The sequence below is a fragment of the Corvus kubaryi genome, unplaced genomic scaffold, assembly GCF_017639235.1.
Source record: "Corvus kubaryi isolate FWS band 111438036 unplaced genomic scaffold, C.kubaryi_AGA036_p1.0 66, whole genome shotgun sequence".
In the NCBI taxonomy this organism is placed as follows: Eukaryota; Metazoa; Chordata; class Aves; order Passeriformes; family Corvidae; genus Corvus; species Corvus kubaryi.
This window is the reverse complement of record NW_024582054.1, coordinates 30,557,697-30,580,968: the sequence shown is the minus strand read 5'-3', so window position 1 is coordinate 30,580,968 and position 23,272 is coordinate 30,557,697. Positions and strand designations below refer to the sequence as shown.

Here is a 23,272-nt window from a genome sequence, read left to right as displayed (position 1 = left end):
CACTGGCGCAGCCGGGCCCCGCGCCGCCCCCGCCGCCGCTGCTGCCGCGCCCGCCGGCGCCCGCACCTCTCCGCAGCCTGTGCCCCGATGCTCTGAGCCCGCGCGGCCCCAGATCCGGCCCCTTCCCGGCCAGCGCCGCCATCTCCCCGCGCCCCGTGGCGGCCATTGGAGCCGCGGCCGCCTCGCATCCAGGGAGCCGGCGGGAGGAGAAGCCATCCCGCCGCCATGGACAGCCCCGGCGGCGTCACCGACAAGAAGAGGTACTGATGCCGCGCCGCCCGCCCCCCGCCTCCCCCCGCTCGCTGCTGCCGGCCCCCGCCGCCCCCTGCTTTGTTACCGCCGCCCCTTCCCCGTCCTCTTCCCCGCTGCCCTCCCCGCGCGCCCGCGGAGCGCTCCACTCTCCCATTCCTCCTTCTCCTCCTCCTCCTCTTCGTCCCCGCCGTCCACGTCGCCATTTTGTCGGCGGGGGGAGCGGGCCGGGGCTCGGGGCCGCCGGCGGGGCCGGGGGGGAAGCGGCCGGTGTCGGCCGCGGTGCCGGGGAGCGACCCGAGGGCTGCTCCGCTCCTGGACAGGAGCGGGCAAGGATTGATCGTGCCCCGTGCCCGGCGCGCTCCGAGCCCGCCGTGCCCTGGCTTTGTGCGGAAAAGGGCCGGTTCGCAATCTGGAGATACTAAGCTTAAAAAAGAAAAATCCCCAAAAGCCGCGCTGGGGAGGTGTAAGGGGTGTGTGGAGGGGTGGCGGGTGGACAATGTGAGTTGAGGAGTATGAATAATTCACCGAGGATTGTTAGCGCAAATTAGGGGAAGGGGGGGGAATAAAAGCCTTAAAAGCCTTTGTTAGGCAGTGAAGTTTAAGGAGCCGGGGGGCTCGGGTGAGCGGGTCCCGGCGGTGGGGCTTTGTGGGTGGATTAATTGCCGTAATCGCCATCTGCAGAAGGTTTGTTTATAGGGATATCGATACCTTTGCTCGGTTTTTAATTATTCGAGGTGGGTTTTGCCTGCCCTTGTATCCAAGGGTCATCTGAGCAGGTTAAGCGCAGTAAGTGTTAGAGGCTGTAAGTTGTGTCGGGAAGGAGCCTGGCCGCCTTGTAAAATGGATGGTGAGCTTTGTGCTGAGCTGGGAGGAGGGATCGGGAGCGCCGGGACAGCGCCGGCTCCCAGCGCCTTTGGAGCCGTCGCCGGGGTGCCGGGATGGGATGGGGCAGAAGCGCCTCTCGGTCCAGTGAAATCCCAACGGGGGACACCTGGGTGGCACTCAGCCTTTAGCTTCTCTGCTCCAAGCTGATGGCTCTTGAGAAGCGTGGGAGAAAATGTTGCGACCAAAATGATTGATCTGTGCTTTGCTCTGCTGCCCTAATTTAGTGGCAGGTCTAGGAAGGGGGTTTGAGACTTAAGTTGTTTTCTGATACTTTTTTTCCCCTTTTTTTTTGGTTTATTGGTTTTTTTGTTTATCTTTTTTTCCCCCCTTCTTCTTTTGCCCTTGAGCATTTGTCGTTTTTTACTTACCATTCTGCCCCACTGGAGGACTTTTTCTTTTTTGCAATTTCCTTATCCTGGATGTAATCTGCTTTCTTCAGAATGCAAGAATCAGTATGCAAAGCTTATCCTTCCTTCCTAAAGGCAGGGCTTAAGAAAGAGAATTTGTTGTTTTCTGTTTCCTGCAGACCGAGTTCAGAGTTGGGAATGTTTCTTATAAAGGAATATTCAGATTACTCCTGTTGTAGGGTTTTAATGGAAAACATAAAGCTGTGTCTGTGGTACGTTCATCCTGGGGGCTCTGGATGTACAGTTGAGTGAAGATGGCTAAGCAAAAAAGGAAGGATATGAGCTTAGCAGAGAACTTCGTGGAAATCTCAATCATTTCTCAAAAACCTGGGTTTTTGAAGGCTTTAGGTTTGATAGTGTCCATATTCAGAATACCTTAAAGGGAGAAGTCCTTTAGGTCCTGTTCTTTATCATCTTTGCTGATAAAACTTTGGCTAATTGTGTATACAGTACACCTCAATTTTGGCATGGGTTAAGATCTTTTTATTTCTTGCCTCTCCCTCTGCTTGTATGTGGATAGTGTTTATCTCTTGATAGTTAATGTAAAGCTTGTTGTTTACTTAATTATATACTGTGAGATTCAGAAAGTATGGAATTTGACCAAATTTGTGTCTCAATCTTTAAAATGAAATTTAGTCATAACAGTATCTGGAGGTGTGGACTTTTATGCTAGCCTGTTGAGTCCATTTTTTGATGTGGTTTCAAGCTTCTCATATATGTACAGGGGTCAAGCTTCCCTGAGAAATCAAGCCATCAGCACCATGATTAGATGCTGAGTTATTTGGGCTTTAGCCATTCTTCAGTAGTTATATCACTTTGATGTGCTCCTGGGTTTCCCCCCAGGTGCTACAAGGAGAGTGTTTCAGTGCGTGGAGTGGGTGAAACAGAGTTGTTGGGAGCTTTGTTTGCTCATCGACTCTCATTTGAGCCAAATTTAAGGCTTTTGTTGAAAAGTATGACATTTTCCTCAATATTCTTTTAACGAACTCTAGTGTGCAGATGGCTGATGCAATGAAAAGTTTTTCCTCAGGTCTGTGCTGTGACACTTCACTATTTAAGCAGAGGAATTCTGGTACCTTTTTAAGTAAACGAGCCGTTTAGGGTTATGGGTTTAGTCGTTTTGTAGCGGCTTGCAGCTGGTAGGTAACCCAGATTCATTTTTTTCTAGTGTGTTGTAAATCTGTATAGCATAAAATACATATTTTAATGCCATAGGTGCTAAATAAAAATGAGAAGTGATTTCTGTAGTGTTCATTCTGGGTCTTAAGATGGTATAAACCACTGAAATTTAATATCCTGACAGGAGTGCCTTGCAGAAGAACTTCACCTTTTCAGTTTCTCAGAGCTGGGTCTTGAAACTTAATTTTTAGTGTCTAAGGGGGATGATTTGGAAGACTGGGGGTTTTCTGCTGGATCTTTGCTGCTGGAGTCCAGCTCCAGAATCTGTTTGAGAAGCCTGTATCCTGTGCCGATAGCTCTGAGGGCAGTGGCTACCCCTGTTTATTCTTAAACCTGTGTGAGGTCTTTAGAATTGTATGTGCCACTGCTTTTGTCTGTTAATTTCTTTCAGCGCTGGTGGAACTGAACCACCATTACTAGAGTCGAAAGTGAATACAAAACCCCTTTGTATACTGTGACACTCTCTGTGCTGTAAGAAGAGGAGGAATCTTTCAGTAAATCTCCTGTAGAGTCTCCCCACAGGTATGGGGAAGGCTGAGTGGTTTCTGGCTCACAGAAAGGTGGTTTTACTGCTTTCTGGATTTTTCTGGATTGTTTGCCTTGCCATAGGGCTTACCTGTGTTGTCTGTTCTTTGCACTGCCTCAAACATGAAAAGGTTCATTAATCCCTTTAATAAAAATGACCAGAAATGGTTTTCCACTAAAGATGAAGGGGACAGCATAGTGCTACTGCCCGTCCTTATCAGCATCAAGGCGCTGAAAATCAGGGAAGAATAGCTGTGGAGGATTTGCCTGGTGCAGAAATTTTCCATAATTTCGCTCTGCTGGTGCTTTGGTTCCCTTTTATCAGTGAAGGTCTGATAATTTGGCAGTATGCTGATGGAAGCAGCAGGAGGGTTTTCTGGTTTTTGTTTACAGTTATGCTTGCTGTGCCCTTTAAAACACAGCGTCTCCAGTCTGCAGTCTGGGTCTCTTGGTTGGGGTGCCTGAAATACCAACAACCAGTCCACACTTAGCCAGGAGGGCCAGTGCAGCTGTGATCAGATGGTCCAGGTTGTTAGGGGGTCTGTAACAGGGTAATGCAATAATAAGAGGTTTTTGTTTCAAGTACTTTCAAGATTTTCTAGCAACTCAGCCTTCTGTAGAAATGCTTTTCCGTTCTGGTGTCTCTGGAGGCACATCCTGGACCATATTTGGAAGGTGTGTGGGGGGAACAAACGTAGATGCAAACTGTTATCAGCAGCTTAAGTGTGGCAGTTAAGTCAACTGTTGGTTTAAAGGTGGAGGTGTGAAGTGGACAACCCATTTTATTCTCTCATTTAATTACCGTCCCCATGTCCTGGTTGATTACTCTCTTATCAGAAGTGCCCATCAAGGGTTTACTTAGGCTAGGCTAAGGTGGCATGTCCTTTGTAAGCCTTAAGGAGCTGAGAAGCAGTGCCAAGCTGTCTTTCTACTGCCACGAGAAGAGGGGCCGTAGGAGACCATCCTGCTGTGATGTGTCGCTCTCAGTCAGCAGTGTAACACATGAATTCACCTGCAGGTGCTTGCTTCCTCCCCTGCACATTGTGAAAGCAACCACAGACCTTTGTTCCTCCCTATCCTTGAACTATAATGCCTGGAGTTTATGCGGCTGGTTCCAAGACTCTGATTGCTGGTGGTGAAATGGAAAAAAAAAATTAGTCAATAAATATTAATAAGGCTGTCAAATGTCAGTGGCGTTGCAGTGTAAGCCCAAAACTCTTAAGATTGCACATGTTCCCTTTGGTGTGCTTCTAGGCTGGAGGACTCTTGCTGAGCCTATGTAACACAGTGGATTGAATTCTTGAGTGTGTTTGTGTTGCTCAATAGTGATATTGCTGTTTCCAATATTGCTGTAACCAATTTCTGTTAGAATGCTGGATTTCAAGTAGGCTTGCATGAGATTTTTGATATTAAAGGGGACTTTGAATGACAGAAGCTGCTGATTTTTGAGTGTATTTTTTTTTTTTGTGTGCTACAGAAGACAATTTGGCAGTATTAATTTATTCCCAAAGAGTTTGGTGTTAGGATATGCCAACAAAATAATTTTTACATGGTTGTAAAGTGTGCATTGCTCAATAAACCGAGGAGGGAAGTCCCCTGTGGTTCAGGGGTGGTATACAAGAGCATCAAGCTTTTCCTGATGATACTGCTCTTCCAAGGAGATGCAAATACCAATCCAATTACAAGATGTGTTCTTTAAAAAACAAACAGATTCAAAACAAAAACAAATCTTGCAGGAGCCTTAAAGAAGGCACAGTAACCCATACCTGTTCCTAGCAAGCTGGTGTCCAAAAGGAAGGAATGTTCCAGATTCCAAGTCATCAGCTCAACTGCACCTTTTATCTTCATATACACAGTTATATGGGCAGATGTTTGCACGCCTCATAAAAACCACCTAGGTAATGCATGGAAAGAACTTGGACCTTAATCATATTTTCATGTTATAACAACCCTTTCCCTTTTGAATCTGAGAAAGTTTGAGCCTTTCGAGCCTCTCCTGCGAAACTTCCTTTGTATTAGAGTGGGTGGAAGAGAATGTAGGAGAATCTGAGTTTTCCATTGAGTTCCGCTCTGAAATGGGAGACACAGGGAGGTTTTATGACACCAGGGACTACAGAAATGGCCCGGGAGAGAAGGTGAGCCTTTGCACTTTAACTAATGACTGAAAAATCAAGGAAGATACAGGTTTCCAAATTACCATGGGATATGAAGCCTGTTGAGGTTTTCCTCTACTGAGATGTCTGCTATTTAGCTTGGAATAAAAATCTCTATGAAAATCACATTCTGAAATCATTTGGAACATGGAATCAAGTGAATGCATGCCAGGATATGTATTTTTTGAATGCAGTTTACGTAGGTGACGAACACTTCAAGGTTCTTTGATGTGGAGCCACAGCCTCAGTTGAAGCTATGCCTGTTCATACCAGCCTGGGGGTTGGGTTTGAGATCTCAGAGAAAGTGCTTTGATAAAGAGCAGTTTCATTAAGTGCATGATCTGTCCTTTCTTCCTGCTGAAGTCTGGTAACACTGGGACTTGTACTGAAATGTAGCCTTTTAAAACCTTGAGATATTTTAGTACCAAGACACTCAAAATGGCTTTGCTGGCACTGGAGAAGAACTGGTGCTTCAAGATGGTTCATCAGTCGGCCAGTAAAGACACCAAAGCATAACAAACTCTGTGTGTGTGTGTTAACAGAGATACTGTGAAGCTTCTGTTTAATTTGGTGTGAATGAATGCTCCTTAAGCATTTTGAGAAATGTTACAACAAACCTTTTAACTCACTGCATTAAAATCGAGCCTGAACTTCAAGTGAAGAACTGAGGATACTGAGTCAGCAGCACTGATTATAATTACAACAGTGGAAGATTTTACCAAGCAACTTACTTAAATAACTTTTTTTATTCCATTTGTGATAATCCTGGAAGTGTTACCTGAAAAAGATGACCCATTTTGTTTACCAGAATGAGTTCTTTCATCGTCAGTCCTAAACCAAAACTAGACTGATGCCACCCTGAAAATTTGTGCATTTCAAGAAGCAAAAGGATTTGAGGCCAAGCCTCCTGTTTTTGCTCACTAATGAGAGTAGTAAATGGACTATTATGCTAGACAGGGAGTTACTAGAGGCTTACCTCCTTATGTTTGCTCTTTGCTCTCCTCCATTGGAAGACATGGGAATATGGTCTGAGGAAGAGAAGAAGTAATCCACATCAGATAGAAAGGCTGCAGCCCCCACTAAGAAAAGAATGGTTTAGCTGGAGATAGGAATTTTGGTGCTCAGTCCTTCAGAAATGACTTTTTCCTTGCACCCTACTGAGTCAACTGGATGCTGAGCTGACATTGCTGCAGGCTTTTTGTCCTAGCTATTGTTGTAAATGCTTCTCTTGACTGTTTAGTGGGTCTGTTTGTTCTTTATTCATACAGAAAACTAAGATTTTATATCTTCTGGTTTTTCTTTTTTTTTTTTTCTGTTTTTAAAACTTTTGATTACAAAATACCCTGTTAGCTGAAAGCAGTTGAGAAACTTGAGTTGAAGGGATGAGAATTTGGATGGAAGCAGTGAGGGAAAATGTCCAGCCTCCAGTCTAGAAAACTGAATGCAGTGAACAAAACAGAAGATACATAATTTAATGCCATGATTTAGACTAAAATTACTTACTTTATCAAGAGTCTGCATCTGTCTGAAGGTAGACCAGTTCTTAGCTAAAACATTATTATCTGAGAGCCTGACAGATATCTTGGGGTTATGTTTTGTATCATTTTTTGTGAGCTTGGTAGAAGCAAAAGCAGAAGGACTGAAGGGAGGAGAGCACTTAGTGTCTAGTTCTGTCAAGCCTGTGTTCTGATATCTCTTTTGAATAGCTCTGATTTTTCTGTAATAATAAACACAATTTAACTACCACGTACTTTTCATCCTGAAGGGTAGAGCACAGCTAATTAGGGGGGGAAAGATATATTCAAGGAAAAAGCCAAATAACCTAGCTGGAAAAAAAAAAAGAATTTTCTTACATGTTACCACTGTATGCCATGTGGTTATTTTAAAACAGTAAATTAAGATTCAAAGGTAACCTATCAGTGGGTTAGGTTGTATAGTAAAACATGATAGAATCACTTCACCATGATCCAAATTAGAAATTACAATATTTAAGCTTTTCCCTTCTTAACTCACTCACACTTTCTATGTGGGGAGGTAGTTGGGGTTTCAGGTCAATTCAAGGCCAAATCCAAATGATGGATTATCTTGACAGCGTGGTCCTGTGCTGGCTGCAGGGCTTTAAGGCTCTGCTGCCTGTGCTGTAATTTGTCTGCAGGATGGGTGTTTATATGGACTTTGTGGTGTCAACAGTAAGACGTGAGCTGATGTGCAGCCCAGTGGAGTCTCCTCTCGCTGCCTCTCCCCACTCATTTTGCAAACGGCAGTGGCTTTCAGAGCGTTTGTGCTGCTGTAGCTAATCCAGGCTGACCTGCCTGCTTGCTCTCCTGATTTGTTAGAGTTTTATCAGTTAGGGATTTGTTTTGGTGGCAGTCAAGCTATGGGTAATGCCTGTAATTACCCTCATGTAAAAAAAATGGTTTAAATTGCTGTGTTAGAAAGAAATATACAAAGGAATGAATTTTGATAGTTTACACGCAGTGGTGTTGTCTCTGCTTGGATATTACGTTAGTTTCTGCAGTTAAATCTCTTTTAAATCATTCATACTGTATGTAAAGAATTTCTGAGTTCTTTTCCTGAGTTGGATTAGTGGGCTGTGATGTTCATTAATTCATGAAGAGCAAGACTTTCTTCTGTGTAATCACATGCTTCTGATTACACACGAGACTTGAGTGTGGGGTTTTTTTTCCTCACAAGAGCGTTCTACACAGACTATAACATAAGAAGAACTAGTAAATAAAATTGGTCATAAAGCAATAATACTTTAAAAGGAAATCACGTCAAAGGCGGGTCAAAGCTGTAACCCCGAGCTCATGGAGAATTGGCAGCTGAGAGAGTGCACTAATTTTGTAGAGCTGCAATAGGAGGAAGGAGCACCTCTCCCAACCAATTTGGAAAAAGTTTGCCTGCTGAGGGATGAACAGTCTGGGCTGCTGGTCAGGCCAGGCAAGTATGTCACTGCAGGGCTGGGAGGGAGAGGGAATGGGCCTCTCGGGGCTGCCTGTGACTCTGGGTGATGTTTGTGTTTGTCTCAAGACTTGATAGATGGTGCTGACATTGCAGCTCTGTCCCCCCTCACTGAAGTTGATCAGCTCTCCATATATCTAAGTAACTGGATTTGAGTGGTGTTCTCTTTCATCATAAATCAGTTTTTTGTATGAAGTTGTCTATAGGGCACTAGTTTCTCTGTGCAAAGTGCTGGGCTTGCCTGGGCCTTCTTTCCATGGAGGAATAATTTAGCAAGTATCATGGCGAGCAGCTCTGGACAAAACACAGATCTTACAAACAGTGAAAAAACCCCAGGTGATTGTGTATTCAGCACAGTCAGGAGAGTCCAGCTCTGTCCTAACACTCTTTGGCTGTAGGTGAGAGTGGTTGGTGTGGCCATGCCCAGGACTGAGCCCTTCACATTCCACGTGGACACAGCTGGTTGTTCTGGGTGTTCTGCAGGGTATGGCTTCAGACCAGGAGCTGCCCCTCTGTCCTGTTCAGCTGTGCTGCCAGAAATACCTGGCTTAGACTGGGCGTGAAAAGGTGACCAAGTTTTGTACCAACCACAGGAATGAATTCAGCCTTAAAAGTTAAACGTGAGACCACTTGCAGGTGTACTGTCTAAAGTTCCAATACCATTGTGATGTCATATACTTTTAGTATATTACTGTATTGTAGTATTTGCATCTTTTTTTTGTGTAATGAAGAAAAAATGAAACTATGTTATAGTGGGTATAATTTTTATGACTCCATTTCTAAGCCAGCTATTTCCCAGACTAGTCTGAGAGGAGAGATTGTTACTAACATGGAAATATCTGAATCTTTTACTGGCAAATGATGGCAGTTAATGTTGGAACTGAAAACTGGTTCAAGTTCAGTAAGGAGATGTTACCAGATTTGAGGCACGTTGCTAATTTGGATTGCTTGTTTCCTACATGGTATATTTCTATGAAACTTTAATAACAAATAATGTGATAAATACAAGGCCACTTGGTTGTAGAAAGCAAATCTAAAGAGAGGAATGTGAATTGCTATGAGAAGATGTTTATATTTTAGGATGTTCTCAAAACCTGTATCAAGAAAGATGAGCCTGGGTTAATTAATCATGTACAATAGTTATTTTACATGGGAATGGAAAACACGTACAGGGCAAAACGTACCTGATTAGAGGACCAGTAAGTTAGAATGGGAGAAAAGCTAGAAAATCTATAACCACAGCAAAGTGACATAAAGGAAACCTCCTTTTTTTTTTTTTTTTTTTTTGGTTAAACTAATATTATGTACACAGTATAAAAAATATCGTAACACTGGGTGGTGATTTTAAAAGCTAGAAGGAGACGAAGTTGACTGCTACACATTTTAAGTTCTATCCATTGACCATTTTTTATCTGATTATTTTCAACCAAAATTTACTAGTTACTGGTGGTATTTTCCAGGGGTTTTTTGGTGGTTTTTTTTTTTTTTTTTGTTTTTTGTTTTTTGTTTTTTGTTTTTTTTTTTTTTTTGGTCTATTTGCCATTGGTATATAAGAAGGAACTAAGCTTATATCTGTGGCCGTTGATTAGTTTTTCACTCAAGGAGATGAAAAATTGGGGCTGCATTTAGACAATTGGGGGCTCACTTGTAGGAATCTGCTGTGGAGGGGTGTTTGGGATGGTATGGGAAACAATGTGTTATTTGGGAGATGCCGTGGCCCAGATGGTTTGTATGACCAGGATGACAGTAGTTGTGCACTCGAGTTAACATCTGTAGCTGGTGGGCACGGGGTTGTTGCTGGTGTGCTTTGCTCTCAAGGCTGTTGGGCAAATTCTTGCTGTAAAACTTTGTTTCAATTCACCATGATTTGAGGTAGTGAGTGGGAGTCAGGGTTATATCCTTTAGCTGAGGCCCTGGTTCAGCTGCAGAGAGTCGTGGTCATGAAATACCCTTTTGCTCTGGGTCTCTAACTCAAATATCTTCTGGAGCTCAGATTTTATTCAGGTATTGCATGTAAACATCTCTTATATATGGAAAGTGGTATTGGGTTTAAAGGGGTCAGTGAAACTGCTTTCAGTGAGCTATGATGGATAACGTGCTTGTCTGCTTCTGTATTCTGGTGGTAGAAATACTAAATGGAAATGAATGTCTGGCACTGAATTTGTGCAGGAAAAATCAGACCTGCAAATGCATGCAATTTCCTGTCCAGTACCGGCATTTCTGATACTTTCATTGCATGTATAATCCGCTCTGCAGCTGAGGTTTTCTTCAGACTCTTGAGGTGTTTTGTTTTGTGCCAGACTGACAGCAGAAGGCTGCAACACAGCTCTGAAGTTTGGGGTTCATTTTAAATGGAGCTTGGCTCCTTTTTTACAGAATGCTATTTCTGTTGTGAAGATCATGAGGTTTACACAGGGGCAGTTCTGAAAGAACTGATAAGAGAAGTGATATGATTTATTTAAACTGATTTTGTGGCACTTCACACCTCACTGTTTAAAATCCCCTTCCCTGAGCTCCCTTTCCTTCCCCTCTGGTCGAGAGAGTGCTCACTTTGGAAATACATTTTCTTTACAGGAATTCAATGTCATTTAATTGACTACAATTAATTGTGAGCTATACATGCTGATGTGTGGTGTTTTATTTACTTTATGCAATTGTGACAAAGCTTAGAGTAGTTGCAATAGTAAAGAACTTTTTTTTTTAATTTGGTGGCATTTCAGTGTTGAGGCAACAATGACTTCACTTGGTAATTAAACCTCATTTGTGAAAGACCTTTTCCCTATTAATTTGATCCATTAAAGAAACGCTCTTTGAAGCTGGTAGTTAATCTTCCTATTTACATGGCTGGGTTTTACTCAGATTGGTTACAGTTTAGGTTTAAATAGCAGCTAAAAATAGCCAACTGTTGTGCTGTACAGTTTAAACATCTATCTATAGTAGTAGGCTTTCTAGAAAGGAAACACATAGTAAAAGGGAGAGGAGACACTGCCACTCTGGCAGCACTGGTTGGTTCCAACATCCCCTTTTCCTTGGGTTCTGCCCATCAGCTCCAGCTGGCAGCACTTGATGATCTTACTCTGGGATTAATTTTTAAAAGAAAGCACTATGGGCTGGATTTGAGCAGCATTTTAGTCAGTAATTAATAATTCAATGGTTGGGAGAAGTTTTGACTGTTTCTGCTGAAGGCTGCTGCCAGGGGTGCTAAAGCCTGGCAAAAATCTGGAAACTACCCAAAATATTTTTGAGAACATTAGGCTGTCAGGAAGAAAATACAAGGGCTGAAATCCCCACTTGTGAGGTTAGTGTCTATTTTCATCTCTTGAGTTGTCCTTCTCTGCGTGCCCTGTGTGATTCACACAAGCCTGACAAACCTGTGGACTTGAAGTGCTCAGCTTGATTGCCAAAGCAGGGGGGATTTAATTTAAAAGTGTCTGCAGTTGAAAAGGAAGCAGTGACAAAACTACAGGAATCTGGGCGGATGGCAACCACTTACTTCCAGTTATTCTCTCTTGAGTTTTTGTTGTAGGACGGACATTCTGCAGGTGAAGGGATCTTGAATGAGTAGCTAACAAAAATCAAAGGCATAAAGGTGAATCTGTTTAAGGCAGCAGAATTGCTTGTGCTACTGTTACTGTTGCAGCTGGCATAGAGTTAATTTTCTTCCTGGGGCAGGGCTGTGTTTTGGAGAACAGTGCTGATAGCACACTGATGCTTTAGTTGTTCTTGAGCAGTGCTCACCGCGAGTCAAGGACTCCTCAGTTTTCCATGCTGTGCCTGTGAGGAGATGCACAAGAAGCCAGGAGGGGGCACAGCCAGGACAGCTGACCTAAACTGACCACAGAGTTACTCCAAACCACAGAGTGTCACACCCAGTGTATAAACTGGGGAGTGCTGGTCACTGCTCTGGGATGGGCTGCGCATCAGAGGGTGGTGAGCAATTGCATTGTGCATCACTTGTGTCTTGGGTCTTGTTTCTCTCTTTATGTTGTCTCCCTTGTCATTGCAATAATTATTTTATTTCAGTTATTAAACTGTTTTTAAGTTGGCCCATGGGTTATTCCTTCGTTGCAGTTTTCCTCCCCATCCCATGAGGGTGGGACAGGTAGTGAGCAAACAGCTTTGTGGTACTTAGTTGTGGGCTGGGGTTAAACCATGACAGTTACCTTGAAATACCTTTGACAAAATAGAGTTACAGTGAAATCTGTGGTCCAAGAAAGAGGACAAAGAGAATCCAGATGTTTCAGATGTTTTTTCACCTCCACCCTAAGTTTTCCACCAGGAGAACAGGTATTTGAGGCCTGTCTTCAGTAAGAAATGTTTAATCAGGTTAAATAGCTAAAATATTTTTGCAGTATTGTTAAAGGTCAGACTTTTCGTAATGGCTATTTCCAGATATACCTGTATGTCAGGAGCCTCAAGCTTCTCAGACCAAGATACCCATCACTACAACAGGAACATCTGTTGTCACAGGGAAATTGAGTGTGAAGAAATCTGCAAGATGGGGAAATATTGTCAGTTATTTAAGGCTGCCCTTCTGAGGGACATGAGTTTATATTTACAGGAATCAATGAGACTACTGTATGTCCAGAGTTTTTTACAGCTATAATTCCCATAAGTTAGTTTTCAAAGGTGATTATTATTATTATTATGTCAATCTATTAATGTTTCTTGTTCCCCATAAATAGTTTTTCTCTGCTGGCAGTGGCAAAAGTAGGAAGAGAAGGTGGTGGGGATAGCATACAGTTTTATCAAGTTGGTAAAAAGGAAGGTAATTGTGAAAGAGATTCTGATAGCTTATTCTGTCTTTTTCATGGGTTATTAAACTTCTTCCACATGTCAAGGCATTCGTGCTTCCCATATCAGTTGTAATGGTACTGTCACAACTGTGTTTCTGCACAAACTAAGCAGGTTTTTGGCCACTGTGTGTAGCACCATAGGTAAAGGACTGAAAATGGTTTTTTTGGGTATGTATTTGCTAATACTGAAGAGGAGAGATTCAGATTAGATTTTGGGAAGGAGCTCTTTACTCAGAGGCTGGTGAGACCCTAGCACAGGCTGCCCACAGAAGCTGTGGCTGCCCCATCCCTGGCAGTGTTCCAGGCCAGGTTGGATGGGGCTTGAAGCAACCTGGCCTAGTGGAAGGCGTCTCTGCCCTTGGCAGGGGATTTGGAACTGGATGATCTTTAAGGTCCCTTCCAGCCCAAACCATTCTGTGATTCTTTGAATCTGGTTCATTATGTCCCAGGGAACATTAGCTCGTGAATTGCTTTGCTCTGTAGTTTGTGGTACCTCTCACAAGATGTGCGCTAACTAAAAGGGACTTTTGCACAGACTTAGCAATGTGAATTTGGCAGTGGTAGTAGACGGCTTTTAAGTCTAGTGAAATCTTAAAAAAAGTAATTCCCAAACTGCAATTGCCTTTTGTTTCTCAGGTGTGTGCAAAATGAAGGCGGTGCCTTCAGAAGATGTAAATGTATAAAAAGAAAACTGGACAATAATAGTGTGTGGTTTCATATAGTTCATTTAAAAATAAGAGCACATTTATTTCCTCGGGGACAACAGCAGCACTGAGCTCTTGTTTGCACATGTGAAAAATTTGGAGCTCCCGTGTGAAAATGTTTAGTTCAAAACACATCTGACCAGATGCATGAGGCAGATGTGACCTGGTGTTGGGAAAAGGGGGAATTCTCCCTGTTACTGACTGGCAGCCTTGTTTCAGTGCTTTCTCTCAGTGAGCTGTTCTTTACCTCGTGTTCTGGAGGAGGCAGGTCTATAGAGGCAGTGGGAGCAGAATGAGGTATTGTTTTCCAGTGTAGGGGAGACTCTGGAAGGGGCTTTTCTGGAGAAAGAGTGAATCATAGAATCATCATGGAATGGTTTTGGGAAAGGGACTTTCTGTATTGCTTGAAAAGCAGCATATCTTGTGTTAAATGAATATCTTCGCTTATCTGACCTGTTAGGTGAGCTTTGTAGGATTGTAAAAAAGGAAGAACTTGGAGAATGTACATGATATGTGATGCTGGAGCATCGAGCTGGAAATTACCTGCTCTGTAATTTGTTGAATGGACTTGAGAGGTCAGGATTTGGAGGCTGGAGAGGCAGCACTCAAAGTATGAGATAAGCAGGAAGGGTTCTGAGTATGAAAGCATCTGTTTGAAGAACTGATCTTGTTGGGAAGACTCTGTGGGTGTCAGTTTAGTTCTGGCAGAGCCCAGCCAGAGCAGGAGTTGATACAAAGAATGACACTTGCTCTTTAAACTGAGCTGTACATTATTCAACTTCCACAACTGGTTACTTGGCCACTGGGCAACTTGGTTTCAAATATGCCTTTCACAGAGAGCTCTGTTGCCTATATTAAACCAAAACTTTGTTTCTATAGGATTAGCTCTGAACGCAGGAAAGAGAAGTCGAGGGATGCAGCCCGGTGCCGGAGGAGCAAGGAGTCGGAAGTGTTCTATGAGCTGGCTCACCAGCTGCCCCTGCCGCACACCGTGAGCGCGCACCTGGACAAGGCGTCCATCATGAGGCTGACCATCAGCTACCTGCGCATGAGGAAGCTGCTGGATGCTGGTAAGGGAACAAGGTGGTGGCACCATCTGGAAGGGATATTGAGGGAGAATCTATTTGTAAGACCTGTCAGCAGTAAAATAAATGAATAGGTTGTGTCCCTTCTCTGGGAAGGTGGGAGACCTTACAGTAGAAATCAGCTATTGGCAATGGCACAGGAAAAATCCACTGTTCAATGGACTTCATTTTTTCCCTTTCTATTCTGATGGTCCTGGTTGTCTCATCACAGCCCTTTTCAGTCTCATTTGACCCTTCTCCCAAAGTTAGATTCCTTCATTTGAACCTCTTTTCCCCCAAAACTTGTTTGTTCCAGCTGTGCTTTCTTGACTGTAGGTAATTGGTGCAAGGCTGACTGAGCTAACTATAGTTGTGTCCCCTTAATATAAATTGCAAGGAATAGTTTTGTAAATTGTGTTTCTGTGATGTGCTCCAGTGGAGGTGAAGGTAGCTGAGGATATGTTGTCTCTGCAGCTACACCTGCCCATGCAACTGCAGGAGTATCTGAGTCAGGTTGTGAACCAGAAGCTGCATAGCCTGCCATGGGTGCTGTACTGGTTATTTGTGCCCATGCATGTCTACCTTTACTGTATGCAGGAGGAACTTCAGTAGCCACACTCTGAAATCTCTCCCAGAAAGCCCCTGAGAGAAGTTTATAATGCTTTATTGAGATAGGTGGTAAATTTTTTGCCACACAGACCTTTTCCTTAATGTGGAAGGTTTATTGGTTAATACATAGCAGCACAGAGGGTTAACCTCACTCCGATCTTCTGTGATTTGGGATACCATTGCTAGAGCTTGAAGAATTGAACTGATCACTTATCTAAATGAATTATACTGGTTTTGAATGGTCCTGCAAGATTGACTCCTTGCAGACTGGTGCCAGAATTAATTCCTGATGGTAAGTGAAGAATGACTGGTGTTTGCTGAAACAAAAATGTGTGGCTGCTTGCAGGTGAGCTGGAGACAGAAGCCAAAATGGAGAAGGAACTGAACTGTTTCTACTTGAAAGCTCTTGATGGCTTTGTCATGGTTCTGTCTGAAGATGGGGACATGATTTACATGTCTGAAAACGTGAACAAGTGTATGGGACTCACTCAGGTGAAGTACTGACATTTCCTAAGAGTGTTTCAAATCTGCAAAAGCTGTTCCATTTTTGTGTATGTGAAGTTAAACACCTGTATACCTCTTAATTTTTGCAGTTTGAGTTGACGGGGCACAGTGTATTTGATTTCACTCATCCGTGTGACCATGAGGAGCTGAGAGAAATGCTTACACACAGAAATGGTGAGAAGAAAGAAAAAAAAATCAATTTAATTTATTTATGGAGAGTTTCTGTTGGCATTAATACAGTTGGATATCTGCCAGAAAATGGTGTTGAGTTAAAAAGCTAGTATGTTTTTATTTCTTAAATCTCAAATTACACCTTGTTGAGACACACTAACAACAGGAATAACCAAAATGTTTTGGCTATATCCTAATTACAGGAGAAATAAGACTTCATTAGCATTCTTTAATCTAAAAAAATTAATGACTAAAATGGAGTTCTTGAGGGTTGAAAGAATAAATGCCTGCAGGAATAAAATTAGAGGTAGATTGAATGAGAATGATTTCAAGCAATTACTGTAGAGGGACATGGAGAAGCTGAGTTGGTGCATTTGTCTTGGTCTGGCCTTGCCTTTCCAGGCCAACTGAGAACAAATGCTTTCTTCCAGAAATCTGTGGTGGTATACCTACGACAAAAAAAGATGGTGTATTTAAGAAACTAATCTGGAAATACTTGAACAGCCCCAGAAAGGGCTTTGGTGTTGATGCTTCTCTGCACCTTTTAATTGGTGCATGAAATTGGTATCTTTACCCAGATTTCTGGGACTTCTTTTCTCCGTCTGAGGGAGCAGAACACTGTGTTTACATGTTCGGTGTGCTTTGAAATGTAACAATTGTCCATGAATTACAGCTTTCATGTCTTTTAAAGATTTGATAAAGGCTATAAAGACTTGGCAGCCCATGTGCCTCCAGACAAATCTGCTGTACTCAGTAATTGGAAGCCTAAAATCTGACCTCTCTACTTTCTCTTTCATCAAATGAGGGTTATATGGACTCTGAATCCAGATAGTGATAAACTAATAAACCTGTCCTCTGCTTTCTTGTAGCACTGTAAATCTTACGTAAGTCTTACGTTGTCATCCTATTTAATTCAGTGGAAAGGACCTGATGAGATACTTTTGCATTAAGGGCCCAACTTTGATTTTATAAGCATTTTGTAAACTTGTCTGCCCTTAGAATTGAAGTATGTTTCTCAGGCTAGATTAGACTTCTCCCCTGCCTCCCCCTTTGGAATACAGTAATGCATCCTGGGGGTGGGGGAACAACTTCCCTAAAGCAGTGTAAAAAATCTGGTTTTGTTGCAAAGGCTTATTCTTAAAAATGTCATATCACTGAATTTCATGCAAACCATCTCCAGCATGTCTAAACTGGCCAGACTGGAATCAGATGTCTGGAAAGCATTATTACAAACGCTGTTTTGCAAATGACATTGGCAGACAGAGGTCTAAATTACAGTAATAATAGTACATTTTTATATTTATTAGTATTCCCAGGTTGCCTTCTACTGCAGCTCTTACATCAGTGGAATTATTTTGGTTTTGAATTGAGTATTAAATAGTCCCCTTTGGGACTGTACAAGTGCAAGTGAATGTAAATGTGATTGGCAGAAACAGAACTGCATTCTTATTTTATGAAGCTGCTTTTTAAACTTTCAAAGCTGGCCATTTAAAAAAATAATGTCCGGTGCTGAATCAGACTTGAAAGTTGCTCCATCTTTTACAGCTGCTTCTCAAAGCAGAGCCTCAAGCATCAGGGCTTGGTAACAGGATTGTTGTGTGATCTTCAGCTATCAATTTCTAGATTTGTTTAACTCTTAAAACTTACTGAATTAAATAAGTTTTTGCTGCTTCTGTGAACTCTGCTTTAGTTTCCCCCCCACTTCCTCCATTATCGAGGATGTTTTAAAGTAGCATAAAATGTGCTTGAACCCTTTAGTCTTTGGTTCTGCAAATTAATTTTGTCAAGTCGGTAGCTGCAGTGCAAGCCACCATGAAGAATTTCATGGCTACTGTTGTATCTGGAGGATGAGAGCAAATTGTTGTATAAACTTGTATTAGAAGTAAGCTCATGTGTTTTAAACTTCCCCCTCTGCCATAATTTGGTCCGTGCTCTTTAGCAAGCCTCAGCAAACTGGCTCTTCCACTGCTCCTTCTCCTGGGTGCTGTATTTCCTCCTTGCACACATTATGAGCTGCTTGCAGCTCTCCTGATAGCATCAGTTACATTTTCTTTGCCCACAGTAGCGTAGCTGGTAATTGACTCTGCAAGGATCTCCCCTGTAAAGGCAAAAACTTGACTTAGTCTGCTGGTAGCAAGTGAGGCTAGAAAATAAGTGCCACCAATGTTGATTTGTATCAGGGTTTCTCAACTTTTTTTCTCCCAGGAATGTTAATAATGTGTTTAAAAACTTGGTCCATGTTTACTCTGAGAATGTAAATCACTGTGGAAATATTTGGATGCATATAAACAGCTGAGTTGTTAATTTTGAATTGAAAAATTTGCAGTCCTGAAGAGCAAAAAGCCCAAAAGGTACTTGGTTTGAACCTCCCTAGAGTGAGTTACTGATGCATTTCAGTAGAAGCCACTTCAACAGGGCTTCTTATTCTGCACATGCTTTTCTTGTCCTCTGTTGCAATTTTAAAATATATTAAATTTCCCATTGGTCTTTCTTTCGTCCCACTCCTTTTTCTTGAAATCTGGGAGTGTGCAGTTGGCTACAAATACAATCCTGATCTTAAAACATTGAAACTGGGCCACATCAAAAGCCTTTCCTGTGAGGACAGGCTGAGAGAGGGCTGGGATTGTTCAGCCTGGGAAAGAAAAGGCTCTGGGGAGATCTTTGAGTCTCTTCCTGTACCTAAAGGGACTCCAAGAGAGCTGGAGGGGAACTTTGGACAAGGGCCTGGAGTGACAGGACAAGGGGAAATGGCTTCCCACTGACAGAGGGCAGGGTTAGATGGTTTTTGGGAAGGAATCCTTCCTGGTGAGTGTGCTGAGGCTCTGGCACAGGTTGCCCAGAGAAGCTGTGGCTGCCCCATCCCTGGAAGTGTTCCAGGCCAGGTTGGACAGGGCTTGAAGCAACCTGGGATAGTGGAAAGTGTCCTTGCCCATGGCAGGGGGTTGGAACAAGATGATCTTTAAGGTCCCTTCCAGCACAAACCATTCTGTAACTCTATGAAACTTCAGGGGTTTTTTGTCTACTTGATAGTAAAACTTGTTCTGAAAGATGCCATTATCAGAAGTGCTGTTAGGTGTATGAATCTTTTTAGTTTATTTTTTGGATCTTCCCTTAGAGTTCTGTAACATGTTTGTGGAGGCTTTTTTATGGCTTTGGAAGATGATCTGAGAGTTTTAAGAACTGGTTTGCTGTTTGCTTTTGCTAGGTCCTGTGAAAAAGGGCAAAGAGCAAAACACGGAGCGCAGCTTTTTTCTCAGAATGAAGTGTACACTGACTAGCAGGGGAAGAACAGTGAATATAAAGTCTGCTACGTGGAAGGTAACTGATGCAAAAGAATATTTGCATAGTTTGGCAGCTTCCTCTTCAGATGTCATAACACTGTATTTCAACATTTTTACTTCACGTAACGAGCTTGAGTTTCATTAAGTACTTCATAATTTAATGATTGTGCTTCATTATGCTGAATTTTAGTGCTGAATACATCACAGAGGTAACTGAAACAGTGTTTTAAAATTAGTTTTTCAAAACCCTTTTAATGAATTTTTCATTTTAAATTAGAGGTCATTTATTTACAAACAATTATAATTACTAAATATGTTTGCATAAAGCCTTCTCTGGGAAAAAAGTACTTGACACCACTTATGCTGATCCCTGATTTCTTTTGATTTGACACTGAAAACGCGACAGTTGAGGTCTCTCTGAAGGACTTCAATGCCATTCTTTTGAAGCTGCTGGCTCTCCCTTTTGTAATAGTTGGAACAAAAAGAGGCCAGCCTGATAACTTTCTGCAGTGAATGCATTTTCTCTTCTGGACAAAGTAACCTTTTACTGTATCGAGTGGATTACAGCTCACAGTTCTCTTTTATGATTTGAATTTGATTATTCTGGATCAAACAACTCCTTTGCTGCTGTCTGTGAACTATTTCTGCTTCAGAATGGTTAAAAGAAAACCCCACAAAATGCAGAGGTTCCTGTCTGTTGAAGAATGTATTCGATCTCTGTCATCCCTCTGCAGAAGTTCCAAAATGGGGGTTGCTACTATTACCATAACTTTCAGATTTAGATTGTGAGATACTTTTTGCTGAGGCAGTTGCTCATCAGAGTTGTCATTATGGTGACTAGAAAGGGGAGTTCACAGAACTTGCAGCAATGTCTGGTGTTGCTCCAGCCAGTGCTGAGGAAGGAGTTGGGCTGTGAACCCATCCCAGGATGTGTGGGGTGAGGAGGAGGAGGAGGAGGAGGACACAGCTCTCTTAGAGCCATCCCTTGCCACTGTCCCCTTGGGGGGTGGGGAGGGGAAGGACTTGGCTCTGGGTGTACTGGTGGAAATAGGATTGTGTTGTCTGATAGACCAAGCCTCGTCTCTTGCTAAAATCCAACTCCCCTGTAGGTGCTGCACTGCACTGGCCACATCCGTGTGTACGACACGTGTGGGAACCAGACTCACTGCGGATACAAAAAGCCTCCCATGACCTGCCTGGTGTTGATCTGTGAACCTATTCCTCACCCATCAAACATTGAGGTCCCCCTGGACAGTAAAACGTTCCTCAGTCGTCACAGTCTTGATATGAAATTTTCCTATTGTGATGAAAGGTAATATATATGATTTATACTGTAAAAGAGAATTCATTTGAAGGATTTGCAGGGCTGGTACATGTTGGCTAATGTTTGCCTTCTCGGTAACTTAATTCATCTTGACAACGCAATCATTCATGGCATACTTGGGCTTTTCCTAACTGATCAGGATGTCTTAAAAGCCAGATTTTTAGATCTAAGGAGGATGCAGGGTTATTACTTTGGAATAACGAATGGGAAAGGGACTTTTTAGAGGGGCAATGGTTTTAAACTGACAGAGGGCATGTTTAGATTAAATATTAGGAAGAAATTCTTGACTGTGAAAATGCTAAGGCTCTGGCAGTGAGATTGCCCAGAGAAGCTGTGGCTGCCCAATCCCTGGCAGTGTCCAAGGCCAGGTTGGATGGGACTTGGAGCAACCTGATCTAGTGAAAGGTGTCCCTGCCCATGGCAGGGGTTTGGAACAGGACAGTCTTTAAGGTGCCTTCCAATCCAAGCCACTCTATGATTCTATTAATAAATCCTTTGCCTTCAGTTAACTGCCTCTTCAAATTGGTCTTTACTATAGTGGAAGTGATTAAATTTAAATGAGAAGATTCTTCCAGACACTGAAAAAGCAAGATTTTAGGTTTGTCAAAGATGGGACATTTTGGTGACTGAAGAGTGTGTGTGTAATACTTGTCAAATGTATTTTATTGGTACTGGTTCCCCCCCCCTCTCTTCCCCAGGAGATCAGTGTCTGCTTTCTTCTGTCAAAAAAAACCCAGACGTTCAGCTGTACTTTTAATGCAATACATCTGCTGTTGAATAATTAGATTTTGTGTTCTGGTGCAAATCAGGGGTGTAGTCAGACACATAAGACTGATTTTCCTATCCTCTGGGAACTTGGCTTGAGAAATTTGATAAATGCAAATGAAGGAAATAATCAGCACAAGGGTTTTTTTGGTTGGGGTTGGTTTGTTTCATTTTTTGTTTGTTTTTAATTTGGTGTTATTTATTACTACCCATTTCCTTTACTTTATAATAAAAGTGAATTTCTAGTTAATTTTTGCAGTTAGATGCAGAAAGAGGTTAGTGCAGGTTATTTCTGTCCTCTGCAGTAACAACCTTTCTAGCACTGATGGTGTCACATAAAAGGTACTTATTTGGTCACATTCTGCATCTAGAATGGGGCAAAACATAAGCACTTCCCTGGTTAGCACTGCCCTCTAGAGACTAAAGAAATCCTATTTTCCTTAAAGTGCTTGAGTGGGAAGAGTAAATCTGATTCCTAATTTCTCTTAGTTGCAGGATTAAAACTGTTGAAGCGTATCTGTTATTTTGTTGAATTCTCATATTTGTCTAAGCTGGTCTGTAAGTAGCTGGTCTACCTTGAAGCAAAAAGAAAAAAAAGTCTAAAAAGTGGGGATTTGTTTAATCTTATCCCACTACATGATTTATAAGTACTCAATGAGAAGTAAAATCCTATGCCTGCTGAAATTTCTCTTTTAAAGAAGCATCAAAATAGCAATTTATTTCAAAATGAAAAGTCCCAGTAAACCTAATTTGCTGCTGCAATGTATGGAAGTGATTCTTACGGTTTTTCTAGATGTGCAAGCATCCAAATGCTCTGGTATTTGTGCTGGCCTATGTCTGCTTTCACGTAGCAATTTTTTCCCTTGTTTTAAAGAATTACAGAGTTGATGGGGTACGAGCCAGAGGAGCTCCTGGGTCGCTCAATCTATGAGTACTATCACGCACTGGATTCTGATCATCTGACCAAAACACACCACGACAGTAAGTGCAAACTGAATTTAAAGCCTTCAAACTACAGGAGATGAGAGACAACCCTGGGGGAAAGCAGCAGAAGAACAAGGGCTTTCTTTTAGTTGCAGATATGAATCTGCAATGAATACTCACCTCAAACAATTTTGGGGTTTTTCTGCTTGTAATTAAAGCTGGTGTCCTTTCTGCTTTTAGTGTTCACAAAAGGGCAGGTGACAACAGGACAGTACAGAATGCTGGCGAAACAAGGTGGCTATGTCTGGGTTGAAACTCAAGCAACTGTTATATACAACACTAAGAATTCACAGCCACAGTGCATAGTGTGTGTGAACTACGTGTTGAGGTAAGTTGAGTGGACTTTGGTGATCTTTGTCATCATTTTTACTGAAGACAAAGTCAGATTCTGATGGCATTGATCCCCTGTTATGTTATGATGTTGCTGTTCCCTACCAGTGAAATTTTTCTTAGAATACTGCCAGTCCTAGGATTAGAAATTGTATTTGAAAACAAAACACTTTTTTGGTCTCGATGTCAGTAGATGATCTCTGCAGACAAATGAGTCTAGAACCAGATTCTTCTGTATGATTGCAGTGGAAGCATTTGAGCATTTGTGTGTATTCTAGACAACTCTCTAATCTTTGTCCCAAGTCTGGAGCAGTTAATTCTGCTAATAACTTTGTTATGGAGTCAGAGCAGCAGTAGTGGTGTTATTTTTGATCC

General features: G+C 42.3%; 1 protein-coding gene and 1 long non-coding RNA gene across 6 annotated transcripts in view; one reads left to right on the top strand and one right to left on the bottom strand.

The window, feature by feature from the left end:
• Positions 1-13,482, bottom strand: part of LOC121673670 — a 41,958-nt gene extending 28,476 nt beyond the window's left edge. For 3 of the 4 annotated variants that reach the window (XR_006019276.1, XR_006019273.1, XR_006019274.1), the window contains exon 1: positions 1,506-9,846. This is a non-coding gene — a long non-coding RNA (uncharacterized LOC121673670). Of the gene's footprint in view, positions 1-1,505; positions 9,847-12,763 lie in introns of those variants that run through there. The other variant, XR_006019275.1, reaches the window with a different exon arrangement.
• Positions 30-23,272, top strand: part of HIF1A (hypoxia inducible factor 1 subunit alpha) — a 34,757-nt gene continuing 11,514 nt past the window's right edge. Inside the window, exons 1-8 of one of the 2 annotated variants that reach the window (XR_006019272.1) lie at positions 30-260; positions 14,745-14,935; positions 15,885-16,030; positions 16,132-16,216; positions 19,419-19,531; positions 20,604-20,806; positions 22,458-22,564; positions 22,748-22,895. Coding sequence is in view for 1 of the 2 variants with exons in the window: in XM_042047242.1 (XP_041903176.1) it covers positions 226-260; positions 14,745-14,935; positions 15,885-16,030; positions 16,132-16,216; positions 19,419-19,531; positions 20,604-20,806; positions 22,458-22,564; positions 22,748-22,895 (1,028 nt within the window). In the remaining variant the exon portion in view is untranslated. The remainder of the gene's footprint in view (positions 261-14,744; positions 14,936-15,884; positions 16,031-16,131; positions 16,217-19,418; positions 19,532-20,603; positions 20,807-22,457; positions 22,565-22,747; positions 22,896-23,272) is intronic. The other variant, XM_042047242.1, reaches the window with a different exon arrangement.